This window comes from Bombina bombina, chromosome 1, assembly GCF_027579735.1.
Source record: "Bombina bombina isolate aBomBom1 chromosome 1, aBomBom1.pri, whole genome shotgun sequence".
Lineage (NCBI taxonomy): Eukaryota > Metazoa > Chordata > Amphibia > Anura > Bombinatoridae > Bombina > Bombina bombina.
The window spans coordinates 46,410,734-46,430,153 of NC_069499.1; the positions used below are offsets into that span (position 1 = coordinate 46,410,734).

The 19,420-nt window shown below is 39.8% G+C and overlaps 1 protein-coding gene across 1 annotated transcript in view; it reads right to left on the reverse strand.

Moving 5' to 3' along the window:
• The window catches only part of TMEM260 (transmembrane protein 260), a 298,899-nt gene that overhangs the window by 70,534 nt on the left and 208,945 nt on the right, over positions 1-19,420 (reverse strand). Inside the window, exons 10-13 of the mRNA XM_053697331.1 lie at positions 14,895-15,006; positions 11,943-12,115; positions 11,667-11,838; positions 1,275-1,423 (exon numbers count right to left, since the gene is read on the reverse strand). Coding sequence (XP_053553306.1) covers positions 1,275-1,423; positions 11,667-11,838; positions 11,943-12,115; positions 14,895-15,006 — 606 coding nt within the window. The remainder of the gene's footprint in view (positions 1-1,274; positions 1,424-11,666; positions 11,839-11,942; positions 12,116-14,894; positions 15,007-19,420) is intronic.

A 19,420-nucleotide genomic window follows, 5' to 3' on the forward strand; every position in this document is an offset into this window, starting at 1 on the left:
GTATTTATTTTTTTTATACAAGGAGAGCAACATCAGTACAAGGGGTCGTGATCTTAGGTTAAAGGGTAGCAAGCTCAGGAGTAATCTGGATAAGCATAAGGCTATATTTTATAAGACATTTGGGCAGACTTGTTGAGCCTATGGTTCTTGTCTGCTGTTAAAATAAGTTTCTATATTTCTATGAAACAGATCTAGAAATTGAATAATCTGAATCATCCGAGTTTAATTTTGACTTTCACGTCCCTTTAAAGGGACAGTATACTGTAAAATAGTTTTTCCCTCAATGTGTTTACAATTGCTTTTTTTACCAACTGCAGAGTAAAAAATGTATGAAAATGAGCTTTTTAAGGCTTATTTGTGCATATTAAAGCTCTGATTTTGTGTTTTGAAGCCACAACCTAATAAAATGGGTTGAGCTTGTAGGTATAATCAGATCTCATTATTGTATCACATTGTGCACATATACCTGCTTCTTTATCTTCTATCGGTCCTTAAAACAATCACCAGTACTTGGAGAAAACAATGGAAAATCAACATTTTATTACCTTATCTCTGCTTTATCACACTGGGAGTGAAATTTCTTCTGCTGGCTGTGTTTACAAAGCTTATCTATAGCTGGTACGCGCGGCCAGAAACTTTCAGAATAGGTGGGGATACCACAGGCTAAATCAACAATTTCAAATGCCAATATAAGGGTAAAGGAGCTACTTGTAAACAATTTAATACACTCCAGCAGGTAAAGTGGATCATTGGGAACAAATTAAAGGGGAGAAAATTTTTGAGTAAACTGTCCCTTTAAGTAATCATGATTAACACAATTTAAAAAAAAGTTTCAATTTACTTCTATTATTAAATTTGTTTTGTTCCCGATATTCATTGTTGAAGAGATACCTAGATAGTTAAAGTGCACGTTTAGAGCACTACATGACAGGAAATAATGCACTTGGCTAATGTAGAACATTGTTGCAAAGCTGCTGCCATATAGTGCTGCAGACACGTGCCCATCTCTGAGCTTACCTTACCGCTTTTCAACAAAGGATAACAAAAAAAATGAAGAGAATTTGATAAAATAAGTAAATTGGAAAGTTTCTTTAAAAATTGTATGCGCTATCTAAATCGTGCATGAAAACTTTAGGTTTTATGTGCCTTTAATTTGGGAATTAGAACTTATAGTAAAATCTCGTGGATTCCATTTGACAAATACATATGAATCTAATCGTATGCAGCAAACTGTACAATATTCACATCTTCAGAGCACACTGCAGAATGCTTACTGTTCATTTACTTTAAGAAAATGTTCAAGGTTAAAAGTAACTGTCCCATCAAGTAGCTTGGTTCCCAGAGAATTCCATCTGCTTCCAGGAAAATAGACATTGGGAATGTGCTTTGCATTTTTCGGTAAATACCATCTATACGTCATCATCTGTAGAATATACAACCACGGAAAGGGAACAAATACTGGTTATAAAGCTAAAACTCACACACACATATATATATTTATATACACATACACACACACACATATATATATATATATATTTCTCTTGCAAGGTGTATCCAGTCCACAGATTCATCCTTTACTTGTGGGATATTCTCATTCCCTACAGGAAGTAGCAAAGAGAGCACACAGCAAAGCTGTCCATATAGCTCCCCCTCTAGCTCCCCCAGTCATTCTCTTTGCCGGCTCTAAGCACTAGGGTCTCTCTCAGGAGTGTAAAGTGAATGTGGTGTTAGAATTGTAGTTTTATTATCTTCAATCAAAAGTTTGTTATTTTAAATGGTACCGGTTTGTACTATTTACTCTCTAGCAGAAAAGTGATGAAGATTTCTGCTGAGAGGAAAATGATTTTAGCATGTTGTAACTAAAATCCACTGCTGTTCCCACACAGGACTGAGGAGTACCAGAAAACTTCAGTTGGGGGGAACAGTTTGCAGGGTAACTGCAATAAGGTATGTTCAGTCATTTATTTCTAGACAAGACTGAGATAATGCTAGAAGAGACTGACAATATCCCCATGAGGGGAGGGTAAGCTATGTTCACAGACTTAGTAAGGAATTGAATGCTTACATTATAGGGCTAATTATGCTGGTTGACACTTATTCAGGGCAATCGATTGTTTGGCTAAGGAAAAATCGTTTTGCAAGACACTTTGAAAGCCCTTGTGGGTTCTTTCTGGGGTTATTACCACATGGCTGTTTTTTAGTCACTTAGGAGTGATTTACTAGGCCTCACAGCTCCGGAGGAGAGTGGGAGGGGCCTTAGAATTGCAGAGAAGTTCATGCTGTTTCACATGGAGGGTCCTGCTGATGTTTGAGGGCCTAAAAGAAGCTATATTCCCCCAAATCTGATCCCTAAGGGCAGGTAGGGCCACTGCAAGGCTGTGGCAAGGTGCTGTAGTGATTTAACTGGGTGTTGGCTTTAGGCTGCTCCGGTTTGGGCATTAAGGGGTTAATCGTTCTGAAACTTGTGGTGCAATCTTATTAAGGCTTTAGCTACATACTGTGAAAATTTCAGAAAGATTGCTGCATATTTCACTGTTTTGTAAAATTGTGTGCTCTTTTTATCTCTTAAAGGCACAGTAACGTTTTTTTCAAATTGTGTTTTTTATTTGATTAAAGTGATTTCCAAGCCTGTTTGTGTACTCTACTAGTCTGTTAAACATGTCTGACACTAAGGAAAATCCTTGTTCAATGTGCTTAGAAGCCATGGTGGAACCCCCTCTCAGAATGTGTCCCACTTGTACTGATATGTCTATACAATTTATAGATCATATTGTTGCACTTAAGAATGTGGCCCAAGATGATTCTCAGACTGAAGGTAATGAGGGTAGCCCGTCTGCCTCTCCCCAAGTGTCACAACCAGTTACGCCCATGCAAGCGACGCCTAGTACCTCTAGTGCGTCTAACCCTTTTACATTACAAGAAAGCGGCAGTCATGGATAATTCTCGTACAGCCTTCTTATCTAAACTGCCCGTGTTACCTGGAAAGTGTGATAGCTCTGTTTTAAGAACAGATTATGAGCATTCTGACGCTTTGGTAGCCGTATCCGATATACCCTCACAACGCTCTGAAGTGGGAGCGAGGGATTTGATGTCTGAGGGAGAAGTCTCTGATTCAGGAAGAGTTCCTCCTCAGACAGATTCAGATACATTGGCTTTTAAATTTAAACTAGAACACCTCCGTGTTTTACTTAGGGAGGTATTAGCTACTCTGGATGACTGTGACCCTTTGATGATCCCAGAGAAATTGTGTAAAATGGACAAGTACCTAGAGGTCCCTGTTTACACGGATGCGTTTCCGGTCCCTAAGAGGATTGCGGATATCGTTACTAGGGAGTGGGATAGGCCAGGTGTCCCTTTTGTCCCCCCTCCTGTTTTTAAGAAAATGTTCCCCATATCTGACCCCATGCGGGACTCGTGGCAGACGGTCCCTAAGGTGGAGGGGGCTGTTTCTACACTAGCTAAACGCACAACCATACCAATTGAAGACAGTTGTGCTTTTATGGATAAAAAATTAGAGGGTTTACTTAAGAAAATTTTTGTTCAACAAGGTTTTCTTCTCCAACCTATTGCCTGCATTATTCCTGTAACTACTGCAGCTGCTTTCTGGTTTGAGGCGCTGGAAGACTCGCTCCAAGACGGAGACCTCATATGAGGAAATTATGGATAGAATTAGGGCTCTAAAACTAGCTAATTCTTTTATCACTGACGCCGCTTTCCAAATAGCTAAGTTAGCGGCGAAAAATTCAGGTTTCGCCATTTTGGCGCGCAGGGTGCTATGGCTAAACTCCTGGTCGGCCGATGTGTCGTCTAAATCCAAGCTTTTGAACATTAATTTCAAAGGGAAGACCCTATTCGGGCCTGAATTGAAAGAGATTATTTCAGATATCACCGGGGGAAAAGGCCATGCTCTCCCTCAGGACAAAACCTTTAAAACAAAGAACAAAGCTAATTTTCGTTCCTTTCACAATTTCAGGAACGGCCCCGCTTCATCCTCTCCGGCTGCAAAGCAAGAGGGTAACGCTTCACAGCCCAAGGCAAACTGGAAACCTTACCAGGGCTGGAATAAGGGTAAACAGGCCAAAAAGCCTGCAGCTGCCACCAAGACAGCATGAAGGGGTAGCCCCCGATCCGGGACCGGATCTAGTAGGGGGCAGACTCTCTCTCTTCGCTCAGGCCTGGGCAAGAGATGTACACGATCCTTGGGCATTAGAGATTGTAGCCCAGGGATATCTTCTAGAATTCAAGGACTCTCCTCCAAGGGGAAGGTTCCACATTTCTCGTCTGTCTACAGATCAGACAAAGAAAGAGGCGTTTTTACGCTGTGTAGAAGATCTACATCCAATGGGAGTGATCCACCCAGTTCCAATTGCAGAGCAAGAACTGGGGTTTTACTCAAGCCTGTTTGTGGTTCCCAAAAAAGAAGGAACTTTCAGACCAATCCTGGATCTCAAAATTCTAAACAAATTCCTCAGAGTCCCATCATTCAAGATGGAGACCATTCGGACAATCTTACTAATGATCCAGGAGGGTCAATATATGACTACCGTGGATCTAAAGGATGCATATCTGCACATTCCTATCCACAAAGATCATCACCAGTTTCTCAGGTTCGCCTTTCTGGACAAGCATTTTCAGTTTGTGGCTTTTCCTTTCGGGTTGGCCACTGCTCCCAGAATTTTCACAAAGGTGCTAGGGTCCCTCCTGGTGGTTCTAAGACCGCGGGGCATAGCAGTGGCGCCTTACCTAGACGACATCTTAATTCAGGCGTCAACTTTCCAAAGAACCAAGTCTCACACGGAGATTGTATTGGCCTTTCTGAGGTCTCACGGGTGGAAGGTGAACATCAAAAAAGAGTTCTCCCTCCCCCCTCACAAGAGTTCCATTCCTAGGAACCCTGATAGACTCGGTAGAAATGAAAATATTTCTGACGGAGGTTAGAAAGCTAAAACTCTTAACTACTTGCCAAGCTCTTTATTCCATTCCTCGGCCATCTGTAGCTCAGTGCATGGAGACAATTGGACTAATGGTTGCGGCAATGGACATAGTCCCTTTTGCTCGGATACACCTCAGACCACTGCAACTATGCATGCTCAAACAGTGGAATGGGGATTATGCAGATTTGTCTCCTCAAATTCAGTTGGACCAGGAGACCAGAGATTCTCTTCTCTGGTGGTTGTCTCAGGATCACCTGTCTTAAGGAATATGTTTCCGCAGGCCAGAGTGGATCATCGTAACGACCGACGCCAGTCTATTAGGCTGGGGTGCGGTCTGGGACTCCCTGAAAGCTCAGGGCTTATGGTCTCAGGAAGAAACTCTTCTCCCGATAAACATTCTGGAACTGAGGGCGATATTCAACGCTCTTCAGGCATGGCCTCAACTAGCGGCGGCCAAATTAATCAGATTTCAGTTGGACAACATCACGACTGTAGCTTACGTCAATCATCAGGGGGGAACAAGGGTTCCCTAGCGATGACGGAAGTAACCAAAATAATCAGGTGGGCGGAGGATCACTCCTGCCATCTCTCAGCAATTCACATCCCAGGAGTAGACTGGGAGGCGGATTTTCTAAGTCGTCAGACTTTTCACCCGGGGGAGTGGGAAATCCACCCGGAGGTATTTGCCCAGCTGACTCAGCTATGGGGCCCCCCAGAGTTGGATCTGATGGCGTCCCGTCAGAACACCAAACTTCCTATTTACGGGTCCAGGTCCCGGGATCCCAAGGCGGTATTGATAGATGCTCTAGCAGCGCCTTGGTCCTTCAATCTGGCTTATATTTTTCCACCGTTTCCTCTCCTCCCGCGTCTGGTTGCCAGAATCAAGCAGGAGAAGGCTTTGGTGATTCTGGCAGACCTAGTGGACATGTCATCTGTCCCACCATGGACACTGCCAATGAGGCAGGATCTTCTAATACAGGGTCCATTCAAGCATCCAAATTTAGTTTAGGATTCCCAGGATATTGTCCTTTCTCCAAGAAGGATTGGAGAAAGGATTGTCAGTTAGTTCCTTAAAAAGGACAAATATCTGCTTTGTCTATCCTGTTACACAAGCGTCTGGCAGAGGTACCAGACGTTCAAGCGTTTGCTCAGGCTTTAGTCAGAATCAAGCCTATCTATTAACCTGTGGCTCCGCCATGGAGTTTGGATCTAGTTCTTTCAGTTCTTCAAGGGGTTCCGTTTGAACCTTTACATTCCATAGACATTAAGTTGTTATCTTGGAAAGTTTTGTTTTTGATAGTTATCGCTTCTGCTCGAAGAGTTTCAGAATTATCTGCCTCACAGTGTGATTCACCTTACCTAGTGTTCCACGCAGATGAGGTAGTTTTGCGTATCAAGCCTGGTTTTCTTCCTAAAGTTGTTTATAATGAGAATATTAACCAGGAAATAGTTGTTCCTTCTCTGTGTCCTAATCCATCTTCGAAGGAACGTCTATTACACAATCTTGATGTAGTTCGTGCTTTAAAGTTCTATTTACAAGCAACTAAGGATTTCAGGCAAACATCTTCCTTGTTTGTTATCTATTCTGGTTAGAGGAGAGGTCAGAAAGCGACTGCTACCTCTCTTTCCTTTTGGCTGAAAAGCATCATCCGTTTGGCCTATGAGACTGATGGCCAGCAGCCTCCTGAAAGAATTACTGCTCATTCTACCAGAGAAGTGGCTTCCACATGGGCTTTCAAAAATGAGGCTTCTGTTGAACAGATTTGTAAGGCAGCGACTTGGTCTTCACTGCATACTTTTGCCAAATTTTACAAATTCGATACTTTTGCTTCTTTGGAGGCTATTTTTGGGAGAAAGGTTTTACAAGCAGTGGTGCCTTCCGTTTAAGGTACCTATCTTGTTCCCTCCCTTCATTCGTGTCCTAAAGCTTTGGTATTGGTATCCCACAAGTAAAGGATGAATCCGTGGACTGGATATACCTTGCAAGAGAAAACAGAATTTATGCTTACCTGATAAATTACTTTCTCTTGCGGTGTATCCAGTCCACGGCCCGCCCTGGCATTTAAGTCAGGTAAAATTTTTTTGTTTAAACTACAGTAACCACTGCACCCTATGGTTTCTCCTTTTTCTTCCTAACCTTTGGTCGAATGACTGGGGGGTGGAGCTAGAGGGGGAGCTATATGGACAGCTTTGCTGTGTGCTCTCTTTGCTACTTCCTGTAGGGAATGAGAATATCCCACAAGTAAAGGATGAATCCGTGGACTGGATACACCGCAAGAGAAAGTAATTTATCAGGTAAGCATAAATTCTGTTATTTATATACACATACATACACACATACACACATATATATATATATATACATATATATACATACATACATATATATATATATATATATATATTTATATACACATACACACATACATACACATATATATATAAATATATTTATATACACATACACACATATATATATATATATATATTTATATACACATACACACATATATAAATATATACAGTATATATATATATACACACACACATATATATATATATATATATATATATATATATATATATATATACTGTGTGTGTGTATATATATATATATATATATATATATATATGTGTGTATGTATATATATATATATATATATATATATGTGTGTATGTATATATATATATATATATATATATATATATATATATATATATATAGTGTATATAGTATGTATATATATATATATATATATATATATATATACAGGGAGTGCAGAATTATTAGGCAAGTTGTATTTTTGAGGATTCATTTTATTATTGAACAACCACCATGTTCTCAATGAACCCAAAAAACTCATTAATATCAAAGCTGAATATTTTTGGAAGTAGTTTTTAGTTTGTTTTTAGTTTTAGCTATTTTAGGGGAATATCTGTGTGTGCAGGTGACTATTACTGTGCATAATTATTAGGCAACTTAACAAAAAACAAATATATACCCATTTCAATTATTTATTTTTACCAGTGAAACCAATATAACATCTCAACATTCACAAATATACATTTCTGACATTCAAAAACAAAACAAAAACAAATCAGTGACCAATATAGCCACCTTTCTTTGCAAGGACACTCAAAAGCCTGCCATCCATGGATTCTGTCAGTGTTTTGATCTGTTCACCATCAACATTGCGTGCAGCAGCAACCATAGCCTCCCAGACACTGTTCAGAGAGGTGTACTGTTTTCCCTCCTTGTAAATTTCACATTTGATGATGGACCACAGGTTCTCAATGGGGTTCAGATCAGGTGAACAAGGAGGCCATGTCATTAGATTTTCTTCTTTTATACCCTTTCTTGCCAGCCACGCTGTGGAGTACTTGGACGCGTGTGATGGAGCATTGTCCTGCATGAAAATCATGTTTTTCTTGAAGGATGCAGACTTTTTCCTGTACCACTGCTTGAAGAAGGTGTCTTCCAGAAACTGGCAGTAGGACTGGGAGTTGAGCTTGACTCCATCCTCAACCCGAAAAGGCCCCACAAGCTCATCTTTGATGATACCAGCCCAAACCAGTACTCCACCTCCACCTTGCTGGCGTCTGAGTCGGACTGGAGCTCTCTGCCCTTTACCAATCCAGCCACGGGCCCATCCATCTGGCCCATCAAGACTCGCTCTCATTTCATCAGTCCATAAAACCTTAGAAAAATCAGTCTTGAGATATTTCTTGGCCCAGTCTTGACGTTTCAGCTTGTGTGTCTTGTTCAGTGGTGGTCGTCTTTCAGCCTTTCTTACCTGGGCCATGTCTCTGAGTATTGCACACCTTGTGCTTTTGGGCACTCCAGTGATGTTGCAGCTCTGAAATATGGCCAAACTGGTGGCAAGTGGCATCTTGGCAGCTGCACGCTTGACTTTTCTCAGTTCATGGGCAGTTATTTTGCGCCTTGGTTTTTCCACACGCTTCTTGCGACCCTGTTGACTATTTTGAATGAAACGCTTGATTGTTCGATGATCACGCTTCAGAAGCTTTGCAATTTTAACAGTGCTGCATCCCTCTGCAAGATATCTCACTATTTTTGACTTTTCTGAGCCTGTCAAGTCCTTCTTTTGACCCATTTTGCCAAAGGAAAGGAAGTTGCCTAATAATTATGCACACCTGATATAGGGTGTTGATGTCATTAGACCACACCCCTTCTCATTACAGAGATGCACATCACCTAATATGCTTAATTGGTAGTAGGCTTTCGAGCCTATACAGCTTGGAGTAAGACAACATGCATAAAGAGGATGATGTGGTCAAAATACTCATTTGCCTAATAATTCTGCACTCCCTGTATATATATATATATGTGTGTGTGTGTATATATATATATATATATATATATATATATATTTGTGTCAATATGTGTGCATATATTTGTGTGTATATATATATATTTTAGAGCTGCAACAACTAATCGTCATAATCGATAATAATGGATTATGAAAATAGTTGTCAACGAATCTCATAATCGATTAATTGATTAGTTGGTTTGCAATTAGTTGGTCTGTGCACAACACCAGCTGCTTCACTCCAATGAGCCCCTGCATATGGTATTGTGTTTTATGGTTATGTCCTTAGCCTAAAGGACATCTACAGATGTCTACTTTTCATTTCTCAGGACAGTATACGTTTACAACTACCCCTGGCTTATGTGCAACCCAGATATAATAGTCATCATTTGGATTGTTTATATTAAATCTGGTGATTTGGAACTATGCTTTTCATGATATAGTGCTGAGCTTGTTGTTTACACCTTGCCCCTAGATTGATGGGAGTTATTTAAATTGATGTGCACTATTATCTGTTTGCACAATTATTAGCGTATTGCTTGCTATTGCTGATTATATGTACTGTATAAATAAATGTGTAAGGCTTTGTCCTGTTATTGATATACAGTCCTTAGCGCTTCTGATTTTGTTTTTTATTTTTTTATATTTTTAATAAATTGTGATAATATGTACCAGATTCAACCTTTATAAATATATATTCGTTATTTTTAGAGCGGACTAGATATTTCCCCTAACCTTATAGCTGGTTATTAACCATTGCATATAGATATTCAAGATATTTTTATGTTAGAATGAAGTCAAGGGTTACTTTATTGAGAGGCCCCTTGCCAAGGTAGAAAATACTTAGCACTGGTGAAGAGCTAACAAAGATAAATATCCCACTTTGGTGAAATTGGCAAAACCCTACTTATACACCTCAACAGCCTTTTCTCTACTACAGGAAATATAGCTGCAAACAGAGAACCAGCCTTAGCCAGAAGCATGTGGACATGTTGAGATTTTTGCATTTCAATGCAAAGTTTCTGAAAGAGTGAGTAACAGAATGTTATTAACAGTGATAGTCTAACTCTTTCTAGTTCTACCTTTTTTCAAACAGTTTGTGGTTTTGTTTAATTATAAAACTGTGCTCTGCTGCTTAAAAATTGAAGAAACAGTTGTGTTAATGTAAAGTTTTAGTCTGAAGTTTAAATTTGTAACACTCATTATGTGGATTTTATTTAAAACATAGAAAACTATTATTGATTCTCTTTTTATCCAATTAATCGAAAAAATATATCGGCCGATTAATCGATTATGAAAATAATCGTTAGTTGCAGCCCTAATATATATATATATGTTTGTGTATATGTGTGTGTGTGTATATATATATCTATATGTGTGCATGTGTGTATATATGTGTGTATATATGTGTGTGTGTATATATATATATATATATATATATATATATATATATATATTACATCCATCAAATCTAATCTTAGCCCCTAATTGGTAATTAGACTTTTGTGCACAAGCTTAGCTGAATAGGCACGCCCGTACTCTAAGCACATGCATAAATTAGATCAATCACCCAACATTTTTCTTTTATGATTTAGAGCATATCATTTTAAACAACTTTCCAGTTTACTTCCAATATCTAATTTGCTTTAATCTCTTGCTGTCCTTTGTTGAAAATCAGGAACAGTAATGCACTACTGGGAGCTAGCTGCTGATTGGTGGCTGCAGTTTGCTTGTTGTCACTGGCTCAACATGTGTTCAGCTAGCTCCCAGTAGTGCATTGCTGCTCCTTCAACAAAGGATACCAAGCTTATAAAGTAAATCTTATAATAAATCTTATAAGTAAATTGGAAAGTTATTTAACATTGTATGTTCAGTCTGAATAATGAAAGAAAATAAATGACTTTTCTATCCTTTAAAGTATGTGAGAAGTCAATATCGGAGCGATAAAATAGTGTATTATATTTGTAAAGCCGGAGCTTACTATTGTACAATGTGTCTATGTGAGTATAGAGAAGTGACAACAGGTACAATAACATTTCAATGCGCAAGATGTAACTTAGGGGATATAGCCAAAGCCCTCAGACCTCTACTAAACACAAAAAAACAAAATGGAGGAGACTCTCATGACATGAAAGGATGAAGCCTTATGGGTACTGGTAGTCTGCAAAGCACAATGTGTATAAAAAACAAACACGCGCACAGCTACAGCACAAACTACTTCCAAATATGAAGAAACTAAACTGAAGGTAACAGAAAAGGGGATGAGTTTATAAGGTTTCTTGGTGTTTCTACCGACTGCAAGTCAATAAGCCTACTAATGCCGGCCTATAAGGGAATAACAGAAAACAAACTGCATGATGTTACCCCAAATAGTATCATGTAACACAAACGTCTTTACCTCTTGGTCCACAAGCGCTAGGTCAGGCCTCAGGCCTTCGCAGTTCTGCAGATACCGCAAGGAGTTTCCCGGCAAGTCACCTCTCAGTAAAATGATCGAGTTATTTGGAATAGACAACAAAAGATTTCTTGCAAATTTATCAATCACAGAGTTGCTGCTTTGGTCACAAATGCTAAAGAAATAGAAAGACAATAAAGACATGAATATGCATTTTCATGCTTAAAACTAAGTGCCACCAGGCTTTTTCTATATTTATTTTTCTCAGTTGTTCCTTACCGGAAGTTGCTTGTGACTTGGTTAGCAATAACCACAACTGCAAAAGTCCATTCTAGAAACTGCGGCAGTTGAGAGTTGATGATTCTGCTTTTAAGGATGCGAGTGAACACGTTCAGTCCAAGACCCGCCAAAACGCAAACCACAGCGTTACTCTGCATCCAAAACCTTTCAACCTAGATAGAAACATCGTCACAAATGAACATCCTGCAGGGGTTTTATGGACAGCAAATGTTAAAGAGCTTTTTTTTATATTCATACAACTAATAAAATACATAACATAAAGAGACATAACAACCAAACATTTTCTTTCATCATTCAGATTTAAAACTTTCCAATTTAGTTCAGTTATTAAATTGTCTTCTTTTTCTTGCTATCCTTTGTTGAAAAGCAGAAAGGTAAGTTCAGGAGCGTGCACGTGTCTGCAGTTCTACATTGCAGCTGTTTTACAACAATGTTATACATTAGCAAAAACACTAGATGGCAGCACTATTTTAATACCTATCTAGATATCTCTTCAACAAAAAATAACAAGCGAACAATGCACGTTTACTAACAAAAGTAAATTGGAAACTTTTAAAAATTGTATTCTCTATCTGAATCATGAATGAAACATTTTGGGTTTAAGAACAATAAGCTCACGGTTACCAGAGGCCCTCAGAGCATAGATGTCTCTTACTAGATTTCATTTATATCTACAGGGAGCATTTTATAATTGAACAGGAATTCTAAGCACAGGTGTTTTGCAGTTAAACGCGGTAAAATTATAGTAACGGAATCCTCACCAATTAAAAGGACAGTAAAGTAAAAGAGCACGTAATTAAAAATCCAATTTATTCTGTAATTACATTTGCTTTGTTATCTTAGTAGCCTTTGTTGAATAGCATACCTAGGTAGGCTAATAAGCAGCAATGCACTATCGGCAGCTAGCAGCTGATTAGTTGCTGCACATATATAGTCCTTGTCATTGGATCACCAGATGGGTTCAGCTAGCTCCCAGTCGTATACCGTGCTCCTGAGGCTTCATTTTTAAAATATTTCCCTCTTAGTTATAGTAAACATAGCGCCTTTCCTCCGCCCACATCTCCTACCTTCTTTAGCATATCAATGATGAAGCCGGCTTCCTCCAATCGTTGCGTGCCCCGTGTGCTGGACGCCAAAGGGGGCACGCGACAATTGGAGGAAGCCGGATTCGTCATTGAGAAGGTAGGAGATGCGGGCGGAGGAACGGCGGTATGTTTACTATAACTAATAGGGAAATATTTTAAAAATGAAGTGTATTTCAAAATTTTAATAAATTAAAGTGCCCCTGTTTAAAAGATTACATTTATATACTGCCCAGTATTGGGTTATACTTTACAATCCCTTTAAAGTTGCATGCTCTACCTGAATTATGAAATTTTAAAGGGACATGAAACCTAAAAAATGTCTTTTGTTATTCAGACAGAGCATACCATATTAAACCGATTTCTCATCTCTTCTGAACCACCAAGTCTCTGTCACCAAGGCATAGTGGCCATACCTCCTTTAACCCCTTAACTCAAAATGACATATACACATCATACAGTACTTTGCCCATAATAGAGCATAATGTATATACAGTATATATACATGTCACAGCTTCAGGAAGCTACAGTAGCCTCAGCTGTAAAGTGACAACCGAGATCTGCTGTTCCTTAGCTTCATGCATTTCTCTGCAAATGGAAACGGAGCATGATTGGCACTCCAGTTCCATATCAATGTAGATGCCAGATCGTTACAAAATACAACATATTTCCAGCCACCAAAGAATTTTAAAAGGACCTTTATTTCTTATGCAGGGTCCATAGGAAAACAAACAAACGTTTCGAACCTGCTATAGGCTCTTAGTCATGTCATCTTACAGACAGTGACACTGTTTATGTCACCGTCTGTAACTATCATCTGCTGGTGCAGGCGGGAGGAGTGGTAGGGAAAAAGGGAGGCGGGTAGGTGGTCCAGTGGCAGAGAAAGGGGGTCCCTACATTGCAGAAAAAAAAAATGAAGGGGAGAGGGAGGGATGGGAAGCTACACTACAAAAAAAGGGATGGAATGGGGGGGGTTCCCCATATGTAGGGATTGCCGTGAGGGGGGGTTGGTGGGGGGACCACTACACTACAGAAAACATTTTTAAAATATAAAACTTAGAAAAAAATAATAATAATAGCCATAAATTAGGTATGGCAGACAGCTGCCAGTATCAAAGATGGCCACCATTAGTGGAGGGTTAGAGAGCTATTTGGGAGGGATGCATTAAGTGGGAGGGTAATCACTACACTACAGCTAAAATTAACCTTATAAGATACCTAATTAACACCTTCACTGCTGGGAAAGCTGCAATTAAACTTCTAATTACCAAAAACCAATGGCAAAGCCATGAATGTCTGCTATTTCTGAACAAAGGGGATCCCAGAGAAGCTTTTACAATCATTTGTGTTATGATTGCACAAGCAGTATGCAAATAATTTCAGTCAGAAACTCAAAGTTTGTGAAAATGTTAACAATTATTTTTTTTATATGATCGCATTTGGTGGTGAAATAATGGCATGAAATATACCAGAATGGGTCTAGATCAATACCTTGGGTTGTCTACTTAAAAAAAAATAAAAAATTTGACTTTACTGTCCCTTTAATTGTCCTTTATTCACATCTCACTTCTACAGATTTCATGATGATTCTTTGCATTAGAACTGTATTCTGTGATTTTTATTACACATATTTACTATTGTAAGCTATTCCTGGCACTCATTTACACATGAAGTATTTAATTTTGAAATGCAGGCTAGAACATTATCTACACAGTTATGTTTTACAAGCTGTTTATGGAATGTACAAGATCCCAGGAAATTAATGTCACAGCTATAACCATTAGTGAATTTGCTCTCAGTCCATATAAACAAGGTTTCATAATCATGCGCAATGCAAGACAGCACTTACCACACCAAGGAATAAGGGTCTAGTTATGTCTAAATTTGCTCTCCATGCGAAGAATAACGAATAGCAAAGAAGCATTTCAGTGAATAAACAAACCACTGAAATCTTCACGTCCCTGCAAAAAGTTAGAATTTGCTTTTAAAGCCCTGCATGTAATAAAAGCAGGAAATATTCACAACTACGTTGCATTTATTAAAGTACTGTCTATCTCAGTGTTTTTGTTCTTGTTTAATTTAAGCTTTTTACAATTTTGCACAACAGTCAGACAGTGCTAGTTCGTGTGAACCATATAGATAGAACTGTGCTCACTCTCGTGGAGAATAAATGTTTCACAAGAACACTAATTGGCTAAAATTCAAGATTATAAAAAGCTAAAAAAAACACTGAGATAAGGGGCAGTTTACATGGGTTTAGATACAGGTAATTAGAGAGGTAACAAGTATATTAATATAACAGTGTTGGTTATGCAAAGATGGGGAATGGGTAATTATCTTTATGAACCATAACAATTTCCAAGAGGACTGTACCTTTGGTTTGGTTAAACACAAATCTCGTTATAAAACTAATTAAATACTCTTACAAATTCATACAGAAAAAGAAGCAGTCTGTCAGGAAGAAACAACAGCTCAGTGGCTTGTTCTATGGCCGGTTACAACCTGGGAGCAGCTTTTAGTCCAGTTGTGCTTTTCACAGAGGAAGACTTTCCTGTAGCAAATCAGTCCAGCTGACTACGGTCATTTCAGCCCCGAAATACCAAGCAATTCTCCTCTCAACAAGGGAAAAGGCACCCCCAGGTGATACCTTTGGGCCTCGTCAGTGAGATACAGACATATCCCTGCTTCTCTTATTGTAAATTTGTATTAGGACTCTGGGGAAAGTCTCCCTAAAGGTGATGGGTGAAAACCAGACGTGGACTCCTTGCCCTGTGTGCTTAGTGGGATATGGCAGCACCTCACTGATGAGACCCAGAGAAGGCTGAAACGATCCTCTGGGGTTACAATTTTTCTTGTTCACAGGAGAATTGCCTGGTATTTGGGGATGGACTGACCTTGTCAGGCGGGATCAGACTAATATACTTCAGGAGAGTTCTCTTCTGTAAAAATCACAATTGGGCTAAAAAAAGCTACTCCCATGTGGTAACCGGGTCATAGAACAAGCCACTGAGCTGTGGTTCTCTTTCTGTATACATACTGAAGCAAATACCATTTCATTATGTAATAAACATTTAATTGGAATGATCTGTTGCAACTCTACATCTTTGTGGGGTGTCAGGGCACAAGTTATTTACAACAAAATAGCCTCATTGAATTCAACAGCCAAATGCACTTGATAAATGCTCAACACCCACAGATGAAACAATAACACGCTGGATAGACTATAACACAATTGGCCACAAATCTGCACATGCTTGGACCTGAAGAACAAGATGGAGCTGCCCATGCTTAAAAACATTGATAGTGATAGAATCACACCAAATAAAACCGATACTGTCATCATCATCGTCATCGTCATCATCAATTAAATTTGAAAACACGAAGGAAACATATCTTCAATATATTGACAGTTGGGACATGTAGAGCGAGAGAAGACAGAATGTTGGAATGAGGATGAGTAGTCTGGTCAGCCTGGAAAGCACGTTTTTTTTTAGCGCTGCAGAGTTATAAAGCTCGGCTGTGTTTGAATTAGTAAGATTGTGGCAGTTTTGACAAACAAAAAAATAGTATCAGCCAGTTCTGCTATTCTAATATCAAAGAAGAATTTCTGAAAAATTGGAATCAAGGCCATAGCAAGAAATGTGGCTTATGCGTTTAACATTGGACTAGCAATGTTTTCCCTAAAGAGAACATTTTCTACCACTGCATACACATATATGTCTATATGAAAAACAAAAACACAAATAGTACTTTTATAAGTAAGTCTTAAGGGGACATGAAACTCAAACATTTTCTTTCATGATTCAAATAGTGCATACCATTTACTTCTATTATCTAATTTGCTTTGTTCTCTTGGTATCCTTTGTTGAAAAGCATACTCATGTATTCCCATGAGCTGGGAGCTAGCTGCTGATTAGTGGCTGCACATATATACCTCTTATTGCCTTAACGTGTTCAGCTAGCTCCCAGTAGTGCATTCCTGTTCCTTCAACAAAGGTTACCAAGCCAATGAAGCAAAATTCATAAAATGAGTAAATAGGACAGTTGTTTTAAATTATCTGTTTTATCTGAATCGTAAAAGAAACATTTTGGGTTACATGTCCCTTTAAAGCCTCTAAGTGATGGTAATTTTTGATGAACATGTCCTTATAACCTCTATATACTAAACATATTAAAATCAGAGTTGCTGAAGAAATTTAAAAAAAAAAAATGTATGCTTACCAGAAAAATTCCTTTCTTTACTGGCAGGGAGAGTCCACGACGATATTCCTTACTGTTGGGAAATACAACACCTGGCCACCAGGAGGAGGCAAAGACACCCCAGCCAAAGGCTTAAATGTCCCTCCCACTTCCCCCATCCCCAGTCATTTGGCCGAGGAAACGAGGAAAAGTAGGAGAAACATCAGGGTATAAAGGTGCCAGAAGAAAAACAAAAAGGGAGCCGCCCAAAGAAAGAATAACTTACGGGCGGGGTCATGTACTCTCCCTGCCAGAAAAGAAAGGAATTTATCTGATGAGCATAAATTTTGTTTTCTTTCCATCAAGCAGGGAGAGTCCACGACTTCATTCCTTACTGTTGGGAAAACAATAACCAAGCTCCAGAGGACACTGAAGGAATAACGGGAGGGAAGAAAGAGGCGGACCCTAATCTGAGGCACCACAGCCTGCAAAACCTTTCTCCCGAAAGCTGCTTCAGCTGAAACAAACATATCAAATTTGTAAAATTTAGAAAAAGTGTGTAAGGAGGACCAGGTAGCCGCCTTACAAATCTGATCCATAGAGGCTTCGTTCTTAAAAGCCCAGGAAGAAGCAACTGCTCTAGTGGAATGAGCCGTAATCCTCTCAGGAGGCTGCTGTCCCGCTTTCTCATAAACCAAGCAAATGACACTCCTCAACCAGAAAGACAAGGAAGACGTAGTGGTCTTCTGCCCCCTACGTCTACCCGCATAAACAACAAACAAAGATGAAGATTGTCTGAATTCCTTAGTAGCCTGAAGGTAAAACTTCAAAGCATGAACCACATCCCGATTGTGAAGCAAACATTCCTTCGCTGAAGGAGGATTGGGACACAAGGAAGGAACAACAATCTCTTGATTGATTTTACGATCTGACACCACCTTAGGAAGGAAACCTAACCTAGTACGCAAAACCGCCTTATCAGCATGAAAAACTAGGTAAGGTGGGTCACACTGTAAAGCCGAGATCTCAGAGACTCTGCAAGCAGAGGCAATGGCTTATAGAAACAAGACCTTCAAAGATAACAGTTTAATGTCAGCAGCATGCATGGGCTCAAACGGAGCCTGCTGCCAATTTCGAAGAACAAGATTGAGACTCCAAAGCGGAGTCACAGGTCTAAACACAGGTCTGATCCTAGTCAGAGCCTTAACAAAGGACTGCACATATGGAAGCTCAGCTAATCTTTTGTGCAGCAAATCCGACAGGGCCAATATGGGTCTCCTTCAGAGAACTTCTCCAAACCATTCTGGAGATCCATGCAGTCAGCCTCAGAGAATCTAGATTTTGATGTAGGAAGGGACCCTGTATCAGCAGGTCCCTGCAACAAGGTAACCTCCACGGAGGAAAAGAGGACATCCTCACCAGATCCACACCTTCGCGGCCAGGAAGGAGCAATTAGGATTACCGTTGTTAGCTCCTGCTTGATGCGGGCCACCACACGAGGGAGAAGAGGCAATGGAGGAAAGAGATATTTGAGTCTGAGCCTCCATGGAACTGCTAGAGCGTCTATTAAATCTTCTTGAGGATCCCTTAATCTCAACCCGTACCTGGGTAGTTTGGCATTGAGACAAGAGGCCATAAGATCTACCTCTGGCATCCCCCATCTGCTGCAAACCTCTCTAAACACTTCGGAGTGGAGAGACCATTCCCCCGGGTGAAAAAAATTGTCTGCTGAAGAAGTCTGCTTCCCAGTTGTCCACACCCGGAATGTGGATCGCTGACAGCACACAACTGTGGGCTTCAGCCTATTCTAGGATTGGAGACACCTCTCTCATCGCTAAGGAACTTCTCGTTCCTCCCTGATGGTTGATGTAAGCAAACGTTGTTATATTGTCTTGGACAAACCCAGAAGGGTCCAAGCTTTCAGCGCATTGAAGATTGCCTGCAGTTCCAAAATATTGATTGAAAGAGAGGACTCCTCCTTAGTCCATAAACCTTGTGGCTTCCTGGCATCTCAAACTGCTCCCCAGCCTGAAAGGCTGGCGTCCATAGTCACAATCTCCCAGGACGGTCTTAAGAAGCACGTGCCTCGTGACAGGTGATCTTGACAAAGCCACCAAGAGAGCGAATCTCTTGACAGGCTGTCCAATATGATCTGTTGTGACAGGTCCGAATGATCACTGTTTAACTGTCTCAGCA